The sequence below is a fragment of the Cupressus sempervirens genome, chromosome 7 (assembly GCF_028749045.1).
Source record: "Cupressus sempervirens isolate cs-2001-9-10 chromosome 7, ASM2874904v1, whole genome shotgun sequence".
Lineage (NCBI taxonomy): Eukaryota > Viridiplantae > Streptophyta > Pinopsida > Cupressales > Cupressaceae > Cupressus > Cupressus sempervirens.
Genome location: NC_143124.1, coordinates 34,293,430 through 34,313,867, shown reverse-complemented (window position 1 = coordinate 34,313,867; position 20,438 = coordinate 34,293,430). Strand labels below are relative to the sequence as shown.

The 20,438-nt window shown below is 36.5% G+C and overlaps 1 protein-coding gene across 1 annotated transcript in view; it reads right to left on the bottom strand.

Moving 5' to 3' along the window:
* LOC149545293 (lysine-specific histone demethylase 1 homolog 3-like) overlaps positions 1-17,317 on the bottom strand; it is a 72,728-nt gene extending 55,411 nt beyond the window's left edge. The window contains exons 1-2 of the mRNA XM_089790624.1: positions 14,750-17,317; positions 13,426-14,658 (exon numbers count right to left, since the gene is read on the bottom strand). Coding sequence (XP_089646750.1) covers positions 13,925-14,658; positions 14,750-16,283 — 2,268 coding nt within the window. The 5' untranslated portion in view covers positions 16,284-17,317 and the 3' untranslated portion in view covers positions 13,426-13,924. The remainder of the gene's footprint in view (positions 1-13,425; positions 14,659-14,749) is intronic.
* Between the last annotated feature and the right edge of the window lie 3,121 nt (positions 17,318-20,438).

The window sequence follows — 20,438 nt, the reverse complement described above, 5'->3', positions numbered from 1 at the left end:
CTGATCAAAGAATATCTCATCTGTGTCTATATGGCTGGATTCAATGTCCACCTGCACGGATGTACTAGACTATTTGCTTTGCATGTCTGAAATCCTATTTTGTCTTGCTCTAGTATCGTGGTGTAATAATCCCAATAGGTTATAACTTCTTCAAACACCAAAAATCTTTATACTTCAATTGTTTGACATTTTGTCAAACACTTTGCAAGCAAGCTCTGATACCATTGTAATAACCCACCTCTAATCTGCCCTCAAAAAAATGCTAATGAAAGCTCAAGGAATTTCATCAAACAATTCACATGCAAGGGACGTATGACTGATATAGTATTTCAGCTAGCTTCAAATGGCTTTTTCCCAATTTGCATCAATGAGAATCTAGTGATAGAAGATTACAATGAACTACACAATGACCTAACATGAGTGTGCTCCTAATTTTGACAATATTCAGTGCATATATTATGATCTAAGCATGAGAAAAGAACACCTACAGCCAACTGGCATTTTTGCAAACAGTTAGTATGCAAACTATCTAACTGATAAATAATGAGATTGAATTGCTTAAATGACACCAGCAACTATTATCTTTTTTATTGCAATCAAATTTCTAATACAATGCTCATGAAATATGGCCAAGACTTTGGCATTTACATGGATTACCAAAATGACAATGCTGGTATAATGCACACTTACAGCTGAAACTTATAATACCCTAAAAAAAACAATACTAACAAGGGAACCTGGTTGTAGATGGCTGTAATAATTTTCCTTCAATACTGCCCCTTCTGCTTTACTTTTTCGGCCTGCTTTTTCGGTTCCACTTTTTCTGCTTGCTTTTTCGATTCCGCTTTTTCCGCCTGCTTTTTCAGTTCCGCTTTTTTCGCTTGCTTTTTCGATTCCGCTTTTTCCGCCTGCTTTTTCGGTTCTGCTTTTTCAGACTGCTTTTTCGTTTCTACTTTTTCGGATTGCTACCCTGTTGAATCTCAAAACCATATCTTTCAATGGCGTCAAGATTTTTAGCTTGAAGGGGTTTCGTCCTTCAAACTATTGAGACATAACCTCCAAAAAATTCTCCAATTTCTTTGATATTTCCAACCATGCTAAAAAGAAGCTCTTCCATTTCTTTTATAGTGTTCTCACAAGAGCTCCATCTTTCGTTTTCTCAATGTGGGATAAAACATAACTCCCTTTATGTAACTTATGTCTCCAATGTGTTATAAAATTAAGGGGACTTTTAATTTAAATATTTCCCACAAACTATAGTCTATGCATTAATAAAGTTAAATATTTAAATTTAACTTTATAAAATAGCTTTATCAATGCATAACAAATCTTATCAATGATAAACAAGTCTTCTTGCCGATTTTAAACAATTACCATCGACATACCGTTGCCACTGGATGTCCGCCCATGTCCAAGATGACTTACTATAAATAGTAAGTATGCCCAAAGTTGCCTCAAAACCCCTCAAAAAGACCTGCAACTGAAACTATCTAGGCCAAATGGCCTCTAAGCCCCTTTAATGTCCTGGTTAGCTTACGGGACCGTGGGGAAATAGGCTAACGACAACATCATGCTATGAATGCTAAAAAAGGGACATTACACGCAGAAATTATAAGGCCCCTGTCGCATGCTCAAACATAAATGCTTAGCCTGTGTTTTTTTTATTTATTTCTGATTTTAGTGTTTTGACATTTCATCAAACACTTTTTCCTCTATCCGGCTGTTCCAAATTCCCTATAAGACCTCCACAAGATGGCAGGATTTATAGCTCTAATACCACTATAATGGGCACCCCTGAATGTCCCAAAAAACTAAATCAAATTGCTGAAAGGAATTATGTCAAACAGTTTGCATTCAACCTCTTATTTCTCCGTTTAATGTTTTAAACCCCTTATAACTCCGGAAATCAAACGTTTATTTGTTTGTTGTGTTTTGTGCATGGAATTGGTATCATACAACATAAACAAGAAAGAAACTACAATAATATGCAAAGTGGAAATGAACTGCTGCCAATAAAATGTTATTTTCAGAATTCATTAAACCAAATACATGGCAGATTTATCAACTCACTAATTACTTCAGTATTATTGACATAATACTCTAGCCCATGCTTTCGAACTTGCTGCTATAGTGCCGCGTCAATAGTGCCACGTGAATAGTGTTGCGTGAATAGTGCCGCATGAACAGTGCTACTACAGTACTTTATCCTTCAATCAGTCCACTACCTTTCTAATATCATTCCCTCAAAGCGGCATAAGCGTCGAACAAGTAGTGAAGAAGATATGAGCAAAATACCAAATCTGCCTATAGCTGGAAATGCAACTAAACTGCTTGATTATGAAGCCGATAACAAAGAATTCCAAAGGCCAAACCCCAAGGGAATGACGTCTAGAATGTTACAAGAGAGGATAAACGTCCTCAAATGCCAAGAACGGAGCTGCAACTCACACGCCAATAATGAAGCCACAAATGCTTCCTTTTTTCCTATTTCCAAGGGTCCGCTCAACTCATATGGGCAATGTGGGATAAAAGATGTGTAATATATAAAACATATATTAAAATACCCCTTATGTCTCCCTTGGGTACACATCCCCATAAAATAAATATTAAAGTAACACTTTAATATTTTACAATTAAATTAGACGTTACTTTAATAAAACTTCAGGCATTAAAATGTATTAGCAATCGGACTCCAAATAATGCAAGTGATAGCTCATCGGAAAGCTCTCACCGAGGAGTCACCAAAATTGACCTGCATTGTGTCCTGCCGACTTACTAAAAATAATAAGTATGCCTGAAATTGAGTAAATCAACTTCGTTTTGGCCCAAACTGGAAATGACTAGGCCAAAACACTCCAGGATCCCATTAAACCCTTCATTAGCCCTCGGAACCATGTAGAACAAGGCTAACGCGCACACACTTGGTCAACTGCTAAAATGGGGACATTACATGAAGCTCTTGGTGTGCAAGCTAGTTATAAGCTCTTGGTTTGGAAGCTTTATTTTTGGAAGCTCTCTTATATTATAAGAAGTTTGGAGTTCTCTCATTTGGATAATTTGAAAGGATTTTCAAGTACAATAAAAGCATGCTTTGCAAAGCATTTTATCTTCTCTTTGTCTCCGTATTGTTGTGTTCATAATTATGAGGTGGTAAGGGTGGTACGGCCCTTCATCTGAGGTATTAGAGTGCCCTTCATCAGTTTCAGATTTTGAGCTTGAAGAATTGTGAATTCTTCCAAGTCAATTTCAGCATAGTGAATTGGTGAAACAACCAACTAATTGTGTCAAGTATTTATTTTTGTTGAGGTGGAGAAGGAATCAAACAAGGGTTTCAGATTTTGCACTTAAAGAATTGTGAATTCTTCCAAGTCTTTTTCAGCATAGTGAATTGGTGAAACACCCAACTAATTGTGTCAAATATTGGCTTCACTCAGAGGCAAGGATTGTATTCATTGTTTGCGGTGATTGAAGAATTAGCAGCCAATTAATCTCAGTAATTTTTTGCATAAGTAGAGGATATTTTCCAATGCAGATCGGTCATATAGAGGGCTGCATTTGAAATTCTTGGCAGCCGCAGGTCACTTAGTAGCAGAGGCAGTCATCATTAAGGCAGCATTTGAGGGTTTAGGGGCACATTTATCTGAAAAGTCCCTTCACTTTCTGTTTGCAAGCTTTGGCATCTAATAACAATCAAATTCTGAGGGATGTGACTCATCCATTGTATCCTTCGATGTAAGCTGTCAGGCTCACGTTTCATTGCCTTTAAATTAAATAGATGTTGATGCAATATGTCGATCATTGTAAATAATTTAATTCTTGCAACTGAATAAAAAGGAATTCTTGTGAATAGTTGCAGCTGTTAGTTGTATGCAAAAGAGATGATAAAACACCTTTGAGAAGTTGCGTGTAGTTTCAAAATGATATAATTGCCAAATATTTGACAAAATGCTATGTTGACTATCAAAAAAATTTAAATGATATTACATAGTAGTTTGCAAGTTTATCTCATTGAAAATCAAATATCGGTGAAACCAAGTTATTAGTTTGCATTAGAAGTGTTTGACAAAATGTCAAATATCCAAGTTGAAAGTTAGAACCAGCAGGGATTCTTATAGGGGGTCTTTCACACTCCATCTATCCATGCATCTTGTTTATTTCACCTCTATTTTTGGGACGGAGTTTTTCCCATTAGGTTTCCTCTCTTTCTTTCCTTATGACAAATTGCATTGTATTCACAAATGTATATTGTACATGGGTACCTAACATGGCCTAGGAGGCAGGACTCATTTTGCATTTTCATTTAGTATTGTGAGTTTAAGTGCATTCCACTGAATTGCACTTAAGAGGAGGTGTTGATGTAATTAAAAATTCTAGTTATACTTTACTTAAGCTTACTTAGGATAGTGAATCACATAGTAGTTTGCATTTTAGGCACCTAAGATTTTACATACTATTTTAGCATACGGCATAGGAGAGAAAATTGTCCGTATTAATCTTTTCCAACTCATCAACAAAATAAAGATCTCAACCATCAATTAAATTCTCTCCTCAAAATATGTAATATCCCTTTCCGGATATTATCTCGTTTTCCCCTTTTTAGTATATTTAAAACTGAATATTGCAGATGTATTACAAATATAATCGAAAAAAGTAGAAGACCAACCAGCATATATCCAGCCTCTTTATGAATATAATATTCAGATGTAATTATAAGAACATGCAATATGTGACAACAATAAAACCAAAGACTTCTCCACAAGATAACAATTTGTTTTTTCCAAAATAACATTCAAGATGTCAAACATATAACCATGATTTACAAACTGATGAGATGAACCAGCAAACTCTTAATTCCTTAAACAACGTTTTTGCCTTATACAGCAACAATATAACAAACAGCAACTAAAATGTTATTGTATTATATAACAGCAATACAATAACCAATACACAGAAACCAATCCTAAATACAGATTTAACAGTCGAATTGGTATGATAGGATAAGAACTTGTAAGCACAAATGAAACACCTGAAGTGATGTTTCCGAAGACAATGAGTTTGCGTACACCGCCTACTAGCACGAGGGACTACATCCTCCAACTAGCTGAAAGCTTAAGCATTCTGAGACTCTCGCAAGAGAGGGAACTGAACTGAATAATAAATCAAGCCTGTCCACAATGAACCTCTTTCCCCTTTTTAAAACGCAAACCAAGACTCTTTGGCTCCTCTCTGGTTTTCGTCTTATTCCCTTGTGGCTCTTCAACTTCCCTAAGGCATTTCATCTTGTTCCTCCTTACCCCTTTGTCCTTTATATAACATTAAATCAACCTTTTTAATATTTTGAGCCTAAGTCTCAGAATCAATTTAATATTTCATAAAATAAGGCTTCAATTTCTAATGTTCCAAAAGGGAACATTACAAATCTCCCCTCCTTAAAATTGCTTATCCTCAAGCAATTAGTACCAGGATCCCATACGAGTCTGCAGGCAATTCTATGATCCAAACTGAAAACAATTTCAGCCATACTGCGAAGCCAAATGTCTCTCTGCAATCTATCTCTCAACCGGATTCCCAGATCCCATATAACTCTCTGAGAAAACTCAATACCTGGATCCCAGACTCTGTTACCCTACCTCACCGCTATGATGAGATAGAAATATATCCAAGGTCTGTGTATAATCCAGTGGAATGTGAAGACCTAACCTAAGCGGATGATGTAAGAAATGAACTACTCAAAAGCTGAAACCACCATCCTATGGACATCAAAGTTCATACTGTTGGCATAAACTGAGAGAATTCCCAAATGCATAGGTGCAATGAGAATGAAAGACACTGAGACTCTGCCTACAAACCTCAAATAAATACTCCATCGAGAACTGTTCAGAGGCTGATGAAGAACATTCGCCCAACTCCTGAATGGGATGAAATCAGAAAATATGTTGGAACTGATCAAAAGATGAGCAACAGAAGTTGATTCATGATTCCCCTGCTGAGATCCGGGTTCACTGTTAGAATCTGAGCCAAGATCCCAAGGTTTGAAATCAAACTCTTCCTCTTCATGGCAAACAAGAGATGATCCCTCATTTAACACAGGATTGTCGGAGGTCCAATCAGCAACTTCAAACAAGGGGTTGTCAACAAGCTGAAAGCATTGTGAAGTTTTGCTACGTAACTGTTTGGGGCAATTATCCAAATCATATATATGCCAAATGCTCTCAAGTTCGTCAATGACTTCCTGGAAGAACTCCTACCTCGTTCTATTCTCATGTTCCTGAGAGTGATTCATGATTCTAATTTGATTTTCTACCTCTAAAGAGAAAACTGGGCATCATCTAATGCCTCATGAGTATTCTTAAGCTCCCCTTTGAGTTCCATAATCTCATTCCTTTCTTTATCCAGGTGATCAACATTAATTTCAGCAACCTTAAGAATTTAATCCCTCTCAGAAAGCAAATACAAATATTCTGATTTCATGGATTCAATAGCTGTTTTGACCACCTGCAAATCTGCAACAGGCCAATTTCCTTTCCCTTCCCTTTGTGCCTTCCTGTAAATATCCTCAACCAACTTGTGAATGCTGTCATAACGTACCAGAGAAGCCACAATTCTATCTTCATTAACCTTTAACTGACTCCTTAAGGTGTGCATTTCATGATGGTCTTTTTGAAGTGGTTCATCGTTTTGTAGGGTCATCTCGGTATGTTCTTCTAATTTTATGTCATGGGCATCAGAATTAAAAGATTCATCATACCAAGATTCCAAGTTGCAATAATCTCGAGTGCAACCGCTCTCATCCGCCTGTTTGTCAACACTAACCTCCACTTCACCAACATAAAAACTTGTACTGTGCGTAATATCTTCCACATGGTTGTTGGGAAGCTGTAAATCAATAGGAGTTGGTTGCTCTTCTTCAAGAACCTCTATTCGATGCTCGTGATCTGTTGGAAATTCTTCATACATATTTTTGCCTTGGCCCCTTGCAAGAAGATCCTGAACCAAATCCAGATACTTTCTTTTTCCCAACTAAGTCTTATTTTGCTGGTCTAGATGAAACTCCATGTAATCACTGAATGATAAAACATTCTGAATTAGGAGAGGAAGTCTTTGGTACTTCTTGAAAATGTTGAATATTTCAGTTTTTATATCTGCTGATTGGAATACACACAGTTCAGAATTTTCAACACTTTCCTCAAGATTACTCAAAGAGATAGAGTGGATTCCATGGTTTATAGAACCAGACTTAATTTGGGTGGATGCCAACTCCTACTGTTGTAAGACCTTTGTTCCTAACTTGTAAATGAGATCATCAGCATCTTTGCTAGCCTAGAGAGGATCTTCTATTTGTTTCTACCCCAAAGGAATTTGCTTGTATGACTGCAAACCATCATCTAGCCTTGAGGTCCTTCCCACTAGGGCTGAAAACTATGTTGCTTCCTTTACAACCAAATCTCCTAATGTAGCTAACTGTTGGGATTGTGAACAAGATTACAGCTCATCTAAGTTGTGTACATGAAGTTTGTGGGACTTTCATAGTGACTTATTTCTCATGGAATGAGCATTCGAGCACACTGTTGCCTTTGCATCCAGCATGCTTGATTCATCCTTTACTTCACATTGCACTTTCATTAATCTACTGGTAGAAGCAGAAATAACACTATCATTCAATGACATGCAAGTAACTAAGTGATTTAGAATTGTCAACTTGAAGATAATTTTCAAGGGGAGCCTTTGGAGATGGAAATTCTATAACCATAGCTTGTTCAGCCTTCTTAAGTTTCTCCATGATCTTTTCTTGGGTTCGTGCATTAGTGCCTACAAGAAGTGGCAAAGGAGCAAGTGGAGGTGTTGTCTAGACTGGCTGTGGCATTGATGCTCTATCTTTATTAAAGGCTTCTAAGAGAAGCATAGCCTACTTATCTGCTCGTTTTGCTCTCAATTCCCCAACTTCCTTCATAATTCTAATCTTATCATCACTTCTCCCCTCCAAATCCAGATATTCTACTTCTTTGAGCTTTTATTTTATTTGTTGTGTAATATCTTCCATTTGATCAGCATCAACACTTAAACTAGTGTCCATATTGTCAACCAATGATCCACCCTTCACACGAAAATTTCTTTCATGTCCTTCAGTTTCTCGCTCAAATGTTTCCTCTTTGTCGTCATATACATTGTAATCCCCATCATCCATCAATTCCATGGCATCATCTGTGAGTTGATCAAAGACTACTTTTGTTTCTTCTGGCATTTTTTTCTGCTTACTTTTATCATTGGAGATTCCCTTCATCCTCCTCAAAGCATGTAAAACCATCTCTCTATGCGCCTCTTGATTTTACTAATTTCTAAGATGAAAGTTCTTGATCATTATCACTTTCTTGAATATAATGTTCCAAGTGCTTGTCTGCAAAACTTGTGTCCACCTTCACACTATTAAGCCAAGCATCCTTAAATTTCATTCCACATAGTTCCCTTCTGAATCAAAGTAACCTTCCTCTCTCACTTGCTTCAAATTGAAAGGCTCAATCTTGATTCCATCATCTTCTAGATCATCATCCTATAAGTGCAAAAATTTCATAATTCATTAATAAATAATAGTTAGTGCCACATCGAACTTCACATGAACAGCTTCTTTAATCTCCTTCGGTGATAAGGCTTCCCTCAATTTCATTTGAAACGACCATGCACAGGTGCTTCTGACAAGTAACGGCTTCTAAGGCATTTTAAATGATGACTTCCAAATTAGAGTCACCCTCAGTCACGAAGGTATCCAACAGACACGGTAACACCATCATGACGTGTCTCCTAGAAGGCCCGAATGAATTAACTCCACAATTTTTCTTAATACTGGGCGAAGTAACACTTCAAATAGGTGAGCTCAAAATTTATTTATTTATTTCGGCAATAGAACACTCTCTAATGATGATGTGTCATGTCATACTTTAAAACCCGATATTCTCAGCTAAAGTCTATCGACAAGCATCTCTTATCAGTTATTTTCTTCTCCACCTGGCTTGTGATTTGGTTGAGGTAATTGCAGGTATCCGTCAGGTGTCGGTTCAATAATATTCGACTACTCGTTTAAAACTTTTCCATTTATTCATCATTCCGCCCAAATAATTCGTAATAGTAGCTCCCCATATGTCCAAAATATGTTAACTCCTAGCAAACGTTATTTTGCTTATCGTTTCTCAAATTTGCAGCTCTAAAGACATTTAAAGTACATGCAAAACCCGATGCAAATATATTTCAAACACCATAAAATTCCTAGTGATTTCACTGACGATGGGAAGTGCTTCTTAACCGTCACCCTAGGCATCTCACACGATGCTGGCTGGAATGGAGTTTCGAATTCATTTGATCTTCCTATTGGATACACTGATGGAGGTAGAGCAAGATAAAATAGTCTTCTAGAAGGCCCCTCATTTCCACTCTTCGATTCTTCATGCTCCGCAATTTTTTGTCCAATTTATAAAGCCTTCCTCACTATCATATGTTCCAGAAACATATGCAACCAAGCTCAAAAAATCAGAAACAACTTCAAAAGGTTCCTTTTATGAATCTGTCTTAGCCAACTTCAAGTACCCCCGTATGCGATCTCTTAAGCCTTCAATTGAAAGCTCTGTTCTGGCATATCCAAAAATGTAGACATCTTGTTGGAACTGAACCTTCTACTGTCGTAAGGTTACTGGAACCACCCTATGCTGTCCAAACATCTCTGTTATGCAGATATCGGCCAATTATAATGGTATGGGAACATCCAAAGGTGACCCCGGAGAAGGCTCTAATAATTGTACATATGGCAAGGCTTTTGATAACAAAGTCTTGAAAGAATCAATTGTTCTATCCGCATATAGAATTCTAGAAAGCAACCCTTTGGTCTCAAGTTCTCCATTATTCGTTGGTACTACATATGTTGCTTCCGATAATCGTAACAATTCAACTACATCTTCTTGCCCAGATACAAGGGTAAGTGCAGGGAGTAATTGTTTGACTACTGGAGTTATAACAGCATCTACCTATTCTTCTTCTAGTAAAGACTTGTTATAAACACAATGAGGCTCATAATATAATGTGAACCTCAAATCTTGTGCCTTTATAAAGTACCTGTAGTGATATTTTCAAAAGATAAAGCTTAATCTCTTCCGAAAAGAAATTTAATGAGGCCCTTTTTCAAAAATCTAACCAGCTGTCATAAATACCATTGTTATTGAACCTCATAGGCTAGCAAGACCTTTGGCTCTGATACCACTGTAGTATCCCTTTTCGGATATTATCTGATTTTCCCCTTTTTAGTATATTTAAAACTGAACATTGTAGATGTATTACAAATACAATCGAAAACATTAGAAGACCAACCAGCATATATCCAACCTCTTTATGAATATAATATTTAGATGTAATTATAAGAACATACAATATGTGACAACAATAAAACCAAAGACTTCTCTACAAGATAACAATTCGTTATTTCCAAAATAACATTCAAGATGTCGAACATATAACCATGAATTACAAACTAATGAGATGAATCAGCAAACTCTTAATTCCTTAAACAACGTTATTGCCTTATACATCAGCAATATAACAACCAGCGACTAAAACGTTATTGTATTATACAACAGCAATACAATAACCAGTACACAGAAACCAATCCTAAATACAAATTTAATAGTCAGATTGGTATGAGAGGATAAAAACCTGTAAGCATGAATGTGATGTCCCCTTCTAGCTAGAGACATCACTTTAGCTGGTGATTAGCCTATCAGAGACCCTCGTAGGCTAATAAGATTGGATAGAGGGTCACCTTGGTGTGGAGATCCTCCAAGGACCAAAGCAGAGTACTCTTCTGGGTTGCCAGAGTTTGTTTATGATGAGTTTTGCTTTGAGTTTGGCTTGGTCAGGCTATTTTTAGCAGTTTTGGAGTTATAAAGATAGACCCCTGCTATTTTTAGAAAAGGGGTATGGTCATATGCAGTTCTATCATGTTAGCTCCCAATCCAAACGACATTCAAAAATGTTGAGTAATAATGGAGATATTAATGTTTATTTAGTTAAAATAAACATTATTGGTTTTGAGCCTATATTGTTAAGTTATAATATATAACTTAAGTGAGGGTCATGATATCATAAAAGGGGCCATTGTTTCAATTAATTGTGGGTCCAAGCTTATTGAAAAATTAAAAGGGATTTTCTAAGTTTTAATGTAATAACATTTTTTATGTTATTATTATATCTTTTATCCCACATTGAGCGTGGAGACTCATTCTGGAGTTGAGGAGTCCTTATAAACAAACCTTGTCTTCCTTCAAGAGGAGGTTATGAGAATTGCTTAAAAACTTTGCCTTGTGAAATTTCTTGAAGTTGTGGCAACAAGGGTTTCTACAAGTTTGAGAAGAATTCAGACTGTGGAGAACGTAGTATCTTCAGAGTTGATGCAATTTGAGGGTGTGAAATATCACTTGAATTTTGCCTGTGAGTTGACTTCATTCTGGAGTCAATATTGTGTTTTAGTGGGAAAAAAAGTGGATGAATCTGTTTACAGGTTGGAAGGGGTTATAACAGCAGCTACAGTGCCGTGAATAGTGTGCTACAGTACCGCAAACAGTAACATGCTACAGTGCCGCCATGAATAGTGCGCTACAGTGCTGTGAACAGTACAGCACTACAATGAATTAAAAATCAGAGATTTAATATTGCGGTTTTTGATAGGCGCTGCCCAAGGAGGAAGCAACCAGCAGCGTGGTTGCGTATTGGAGACAAAAATCAGGTTTTTTTCAACTATTAATGATGATGTATTCTTCTAGCAATAAGTATTGTACATACATTAGGAGCCATTTGAATAAATGAATTTGATTAGCATTATAACCAGATTTGAGTTATAATTTTAGGTAAGATTAGTTTTCAATATTTGTATTTTCTTTTCATCAACTCAAAAACCCAAAAACAGCTTAAAACATTCAAAAACAAACCAAAAACAATCATTACACCCAGGGAAACAAACAGTGATTAGCGTAGAGCCTATTTGGGGTTCTTACAATGAATGAAACACCTGAAGTGATGTTTCCCAAGACAATGGATTTGAGTCCACTGCCTACTAGCACGAGGGACTACGTCCTCCAACTAGCTAAAAGCTGAAGCTTTCTAAGACTCTCACAAGAGAGGAAACTGAACTGAATAATAAATCAAGCCTATCCACAATGAACCTCTTTCCCCTTTTTAAAACGCAAACCAAGACTCTTCAGCTCCTCTCTGGTTTTCATCTTTTTCCCTTGTGGCTCTTCAACTTCCCTAAGGCATTTCGTCTTGTTCCTCCTTACCCCTTTGTCCTTTATATAACATTAAATCGACCTTTTTAATATTTTGAGCCTAAGTCTCAGAGTCAATTTAATATTGCATAAAATAAGGTTTCAATATTTCTAATGTTCCAAAAGGGAACATTACAAAATAGCATATGTGGTGGACAACTGATTCTTATTATGTGCAAGAATTAAAACATTTTATATCCTCAATTTAAGATTTCAGCCTAGATATCAGCATTTCTATTCCATCTTTTTCCCCAAAAACTTTGCAAGCAAAAATAGTTGTATACATATTTACACCGTCTTGGGGATGGGGGGTCGTCAGGACAGGCGACAAGTGGCAAAACAGTGGCAGACTGGTGGCACCGCTGAAGATGCCGAAACAGCATTCCCCCATCCCCGGTGCATCCCCATCTCACAGTTGTTGAGGTTTTTTTGGGGGGGGAGATGAGTGGGGCACATTCCCATGTTACACTAGTTTAATATAATCTTTATTAGTGACCAAACTTCAATGTAATCAACCGGTAGACCTTGTGGAAAAAGAGCCAGAGAAGGTTATGTTGATCACAAAACCACTTCACAGAAGACAAAGGTCAATGGCAGAGTTATGGTGAGAAGATTTACATAAAATATGAAATGGTCAAAAAATATAAAAAAATTTGGTCAAGTGGTAAAAATGCTCTATCAACTTGGTAAAAGTTCTACATGATGACCCATTATTTGTGTATATTTTGAGATGATACTGGGAGTTGCTTCCTCAATGACTCAATTATACAGGTGGAATCACTAAAATGTTGATTCAACTACTAGGGAGGATGCCCAGAGGTCACCCTTACATCTATTACAAAAGTTCTGAGATAAAAAGGTTCTCTCTTAACTCTAGGCTGTCCTTATAGAGTTTAAAAGCTGGCCAATTTCTTGATTATTATACATATGCATTTAAACTTGACACACTCTATGATGGCTTCAACTCACCAACCCATGGTGTTTACATAAATTTTGTGGCCTACGACCTGAACTCTGTTACATTTGATTCCCAAAACAAAAAATCTTGAAAAAATAATATCTAGACAAAGAAAAAAATGGAAATGAAATGAAAATACAATCAGCAAGTAAAACTTCTATACATTACCTCCAATCACCACTTGCCAAGGAGTCAACACAAATGGTTCACTTCAAAAACATCACTTTGGTTCATGTTGGGCAAAGAAAGCCATCAACTAAACTCTCTGTTCACAACCATCTTCGAATGAAAGTGTTCCAATAGTTCAGAGCAGTCCAATGTGATAAAAATCTCAACCCTCTTCACTGATTAGAAAAAAGGCACCCACTTAAAGACTAGAAATTAGATTCCGAAGTTGGATATCAATTTATATCCAGCCAAATAATGTATGTCATAATCAATGGCGCTGAATTATTTAAAATGAGGAATTTTTCTACTGCAAATGCCCAACATGTTGAGGAAGCACTGAGTACTCATCCACCCTTTGCATGAAAAAATGTAATACCCCTTCTGTATGATACAAACTGCCCAGAATCCATCATAGCATCCTTGAGTGGTTTTTATATTTATCAAAAAAATTTAAGGCTATTTCACCTTCAACCGATCACAATCACAATAGTAGAGCAGTTTAAGCATGCCTACGGCAAGCTCTCGCACACTTGATAGAAGCCACAAGAGACTGTCCAACTTCACCTAGACCTCTCCTTCCGACTAGCTTTACTCCAAACTTCTCACACAGATAGTGCAATCTAATTGCATCTCCTCCACTTAACTCTCTCAACTCAAATGCTTGTTTTCGTGCCACTAGTGCATACAATTTAACTTGTTTATTCAGCTGCAACTGAAATTGATGAGAAATGAATTTGTTTGATGTGAGGTCTTCAGATTTTATATTGTCAGCAGCTTCACTTCTAGGTCCCTGAAGAATGACCCTCAAGAGGGCCATTGATTGAGGGCCATCTGATAGTGGTTCAAAAAGAATGGAGAATTTCCCAAATTCTAGATCAGGTTTGCTAAATATATCATCAAGAAGAGCAGCACAGGCTTCATTGTCCTTTAAAAGTCTTCTTTCCATATACATTGTCCTTGATTTCATATTAGCATGTTTAAAAATATTTGCTGCTTCCCGCAGTCCACTTAAAAATGCACCATGCATAGTTGCTGGGTATCTACGACTAGTGGCCTCCCCAGCAAAGAAAACCCGGCCATCTCCAACACTCTCTCCTAGCCTATCATAGTCACTGCCAGATGCCCCAACAGCAACATGAGAATATGAACCAAAACAGAGAGGATCACTTCCCCATCTCGTACACACTGTTTGAATGGGATCAGGTACATTGACTCCTTTTGGGCCATAAATACCTGTGAGTGAAATTAAAGGGCAATGGTAATCAACTATTCTCTCTGAAATTGGCATAGATAGTTATGAAAATCTCTATAACCTAGCTCATACCTCTCAAAATTTGAAGCACCCGATGAAGAGAATCCGTTGCAGGATTGCTCTCAAAGTTGATTGCAGCTTCTCCAGCTACAAGAGCAATCAGAAGTGGTCCTCCAGATACAGAAGCATAGCTATAGAACAAAAAGAATTCACCCCGCAGGCAAGTTTGATGGTTCAAGTGGCCAAATGTATCAAGATCAGCTTCCCAGAATATATAAGGAAAGAGCATAGCAACCTTGTCCAGTAGTCCAAACCCTAATCTCTTAATAGCTTCCACTTTGCTCGATGGCAACTCTGGAACAAATTTTATTGAACCACTTTTTAGAACCCCAAGAGGCACTGTACACAGAACTCTATCTGCTTCAAAAAGTTGACCTGGAGTTCCTACACGCACACCATTAACACCATATCTTATCTCATGTACAACTCTTTCATAAAAAATTGGAACATCCTCTGCCATGGCCTGAATCAGTCTATAATTGCCTCCAGCAAGGAAACAATGATCACCCCCCATCTCATAGGGATCATCCTGATCCCAAAATGCAAGTGACAACTTGGAAAGCAATCCAGCATTTGCATACTCAAGGTTAGCCAAATGCCAATTCAAAAGTTGTCTTTCCTCTGACTTTACAGCCACATCATACACCTGCCTGAACGTCTCCAAAGATGCACCCAAAGATACATCCACTGCTAATTCCCCCATCAACTGTCTCAACTGACTTGCCTTGTCTAGCAATTTATTGAATAAATCTTCTACCTTAGAATCTATATTTGCATCAACAGGCCTACCATCCGGTTGATAAAGAGGACATTGATCTCTTACCCTGTGAAGTGGAAGGTCCAACTGTCTGGCCAAAACAACAAGAGGATTCCCATGGACCCCAGTAATAACACTGCCACCAAGGTCTGTTTCTGCTACCTGCCCCCCGCCTTCTAATTTCCTTGTATACACTCTCCCACCTGCCCTATTCCTTCCTTCAACAACAGCCACCGTAAACCCAAACGCCATAAGTTGGCGTGCCGCAGCCAATCCAGCCAAACCTGCCCCTATGATTAAAACATTGGCTTTAGTTACTTTTTCTGGAATCCCTGGCCTTAATGCATGGGCAACTCCAAAATTGATGTATCCATACATCAAAAGAAAACTATATGCAGAGTCCACAACACTTTTATGCTCCTTCCTAATGGATTCCATCACATGTTGCTTGCCTAGCCATGCATTCACATTTTTTCTCCACCTAGCAAGTATATGATTCCGTACCACAATATAGGTGCCCTGTTCATCTCCTCCCAAGGTTGACAAAGCACCATGTTTAATCTCTTCTTCTGTCAGCGAATCAATGGGAAAGCCCACAGAAAATGCAATCATGGCTTCAATGTCTGACTCCTTCTCGATGTCAATACCCTTTCTTTTCCTCCCACTCTCTCCACCCAGGTGCTTCTCAATGAGATCATCATCCATCAAACTCTCATTGTAGCTTGCAGCCCTAGGCTGTTGCCTCAGTCTCGTGGAAGACTTTGTACCTGCCATCGCACCCAACTGCATGAAACCTTCCACTTCAATTGGACATTCTCAGGTTACTTTAGTACGAACACAATCTACTATACCATGGAACATTTGAAGATTCTCTTGTCAGAGGGGGGATTATTGGGTATTTGTGGTTTGACACCAAGGTACAGTCGGGTCAAAAGAAGTACAATAAAAAGTCCTTTTTCAAATAAACATGACGAATACTATTGGATTTTTACCAATTGAAACCAGGGGCACAGTGCATCGGATCGAGTTCAAAAAAGATTTCCCAAATACCCGGAAATCAGATTATTGGCATTTTAAGGGATACGATGAATCCTACTGGTAGGTCACTCTCCCTCTAACAGTGCACAGGTTGACTAGTCTATCTGAGAATGCCGAAGGAAAATTTTCTTGTAAGTTACACAATGATGAAACTGCAGGACTTGCAATTGGTAAATACACTTGCCAAGTACACAGAGGCGTGACTATTACCCTCTTAACGGATTGTATAGGGTGATTCTCTGCGAGATAAGGGTGTAATTTCCACTTCAACCAAATATTAAGCTCTTCCTTAGCGAACTGGTATGTCTCTTTATATAATTTCTCCCCAACCTACCTTTGAGCGTGACCCTCTTACTAACTATCTTCTAATAACTTAGCCTTGATAGAAATGACTCTAGGTCTACGAACACTCATGAACAGAAACTTCAATTTCCAAAACTCGCCGATTTTCAATTTAAATTGGTTAATTTTATAGCGTAGGCATGTGTCATTATTGCTGCGGATCCCTAATAAAAATATCAGATTATGCTTTAAAAGACAATCTTCAACAATTTACTCACTCTCAACGCACTGATATTCTTTCACTCCATCGCAAATTAATTGTCGCACTAAATTTGGCTTTAGCTTTGGCATTATCGTTGCGTTGCATTCAGTTTCTCGGAATAAAAAATGGCGGGACAGATGAACCAGTGTCTTCGTCTAAATTTTTTGCTTGAAACCTGAGAGAAATTGATCTCCGTTTCGATTTCACCCTCACTTTAAAAATCAGTTTCAGTGACAGGTTCACTTTCAAGCATTATAAAGGTCTCGTGGATAAGTATATCAATGTTCGCGTCCCTGTTTCATTTCAATTTTCGCAACTGATATTGTTTTTAGTGTTGGTTTAATATTAATTTCTAATTTTAAATTCATATAGCGATTGCCAAATATATATATATATATAGCGATCCCATAATATTATTTTATTTAATGTTATTATTTTATTATTATTATTATTATTTTATTTAAATATTATTTTCACACATTACATTTAATACTTTCTCATGAAAATTTTATGCTTAGATTAAATTAGTGGAAAGCCATATAAACAAAAACAAAGTTAAATAAGCTAATATAAACAAAAACAAAGTTAAATAAGCTTAAATCGAAATTATGGAAAATTAACGTTAATCTTAACAAAATTAATAAATTAATATTATTCTTACTTTAAATAGGTTTGTTTAAATTAGATTATTAAAAATTAATTTAAAATTAAATAAATTTTAGTATAAATTTTTTGAAGTTCATTTATAATGGTTTTAGATTTTTAGAGTTCACATTGGTGAAGATTTCTAAATTATGAATTTGAATTTAAAATGTGGAGTATGAAACCTTCCCAAAAAAATATAAATTCTTTTTTATTTTAAGAATTTTGAATTTTATAGAAATTATTGAATTATACTTCTACACCATGTTCGTCATTTTAATCAACCTTCTTCAATCTTTAATTAAGGGGATTGCACCTTGTTTTTTACTCGCAAATTGTTCAACTTTCAAATTGCTTGTCAAGGAATAGGTTAGTTAATTGGGGCTCTATACCCTTAGTATTTAAACTTTGGGAAGCCATAAGTCTATTACTTCTCAGTGTGTTATCGATGTTGGGACGACGGCTAATGAACCCTATACACAATAGAGATAAATCTTAGAGAAGTTATTTATGCTCTGAAAACAATTGTAAGAAATTATAACAATGAAAAAACTAATTAAATAATATAATTTAGCAATGAAATGATTAATTAACCACCTATTTAAGAACTTAAAAGTACACAATAAATGCATTTTAACTCGTATATAAGGGTCTAAATCATAAATACAGAGCATGTTATGTCAGGTTCACCAAAATAAAGTGTTGCAAAATGGTGATCACTTTCATAAACATGTAAGCCAAGATCAAGTGCACACTCATCAATCATTTCATCAAGACAATTGGCCCAACCCCAAATCAATTGAGGTAAGTAAGAGTTGGGCACAATTTATATGATTGAATTCAATAGATCCCTTTTAGATTGACTAGTCTAACTAGATAAGATATAACAAGCACTAGATGAAAAGCTATGAAATTGCACACAAATCAACATTATCAACAAGTTATGTGTATGGTATGGCAACTTTAAATACAAATCTAGGGAGATGAAATAGTCAATAACCTACATTTATGAATTCAGACTTAGGAAATATATCAATTATTATTTTGTTATGTGATTATGCGTGAATTTGTTAGCAACTTTTTGAATCACACTATGTGATCCATCATCAAGATGAAAGAGAGCACGAGGAAAAAGAAATACATGACCATTATGATATATCTCTAATCTTTCCTTTGAAATTTTACTGAAAATGTCTCAAACCAATTTACTAACAATAAACAACTACACTAATTGATAATTACCTAGTCGCTTTTTAGAATATGAATTTTCTTATCTCAATTCACACTCCCTTGATTTACAACAACTTGATCTTGGACTAAAATACCTACAAACAAGAGGGAGACAAATGGTGTTTGTATTATAAAGGGAGCTGCATTAGTCAACCCTAAGAGGAATCAACCTTCTCTACAATAGTAATACATATGAAAAAAGAAAAAGAAAACTTTGGAAATGAAGTAAAGAATGTTGAATTGCAATGGCATGCCTTCTTCAATGCATTATTCTTTTCTAGAAGATTTCATAAATGATTTATTATTCTAGGAAGGGAGCTCATATATATCTCCACTCATGGAGGAAGCATATAAAATGTAATATGCATGTCATCTTTAAATCTTTGTACTATTATCGTCATAAAATAAATATTTAATTAAACCTTTATTAATGGTCTAATTGATATAGTATATCTCGAACCCATTTTTATTTTTATTTCCATAGGTTTGGCCTTCGGCTATCTTTGTAAATCGTCGGGAAGTTTCTCCGAAGGGTATTTAAGCACGACATGTAGGTAGTAGTAGGTAGGCTTTTTGGATTATTTTCTTTGTACTGTAAATTCCTACTGGAGTTCTCTGTGTTCATCATTTCAAAAGTGAAAGATCTTCCCTACTTGGCTTCTATGATTTCGGTGGGATTCAATGTCATGTCCCCTATTCAAATAATTAAAAAAAATAAACTTTGTTAAGGCAGGCAGGCTCCAAAAAGGTGAAATTTCGGAAAAAAGGGTTAATCTTTGGAAACCAATGGACTAATAAATAAAAATTATTATTAAATTATATTTTATTAACCCCTCTTGGACGTGAGTTAGGGTTATGCCCTCTTTAAAAGGGGTTTGGAGGCATTTTGGGCTCATTCTACATCTTGATTCTTGCTAATTTTCTTGTTGTTCTTCAGAGGCTGCCAAACCTGTGGAGAAGGAGACCCAAGAACGGGAGTTTGCAGGTTTCTAGGAAGGCTAAGGACGGGAATTTGAAGCCATTCCATGTGCATGCTCATACAGAGTTTGCCCTAGTGCTGAATAGTGCCGATTTGGGTGTTTTTGGGGTTGTTTTTTGTTTGAATTTGGGTTTTCAGTTGAGTGTTTCATATCAGTTTGGTTTGCTGTTGTATTTCAGACTTTATGATGTTAAAATAGAGCTGAATATATGTATTGGGTCGTGATTAAACTTCTGAGATAATTTATGAGTGTTTTGTGGTGTTTCCGGGCATGTTTGTGTTAATTTCGGGAGCCCGATTGAGCATAGTTTTGCCTTACATTTGTGATCTGTTGTGTAAGGGCTATACAAATTTGGAAATGTCATTTTGTAGGCTGTTATGCTGCTGAAATTTCTGTAAAAATGTCCATTTTCAGATTTATTAATAATTTGTGAAGTTGTGAAGTTTTTGGCACTAATTTGGACATACCCGATTTGGGTTTTATTGGAAAATTGGCAGATCTTTGTAATAT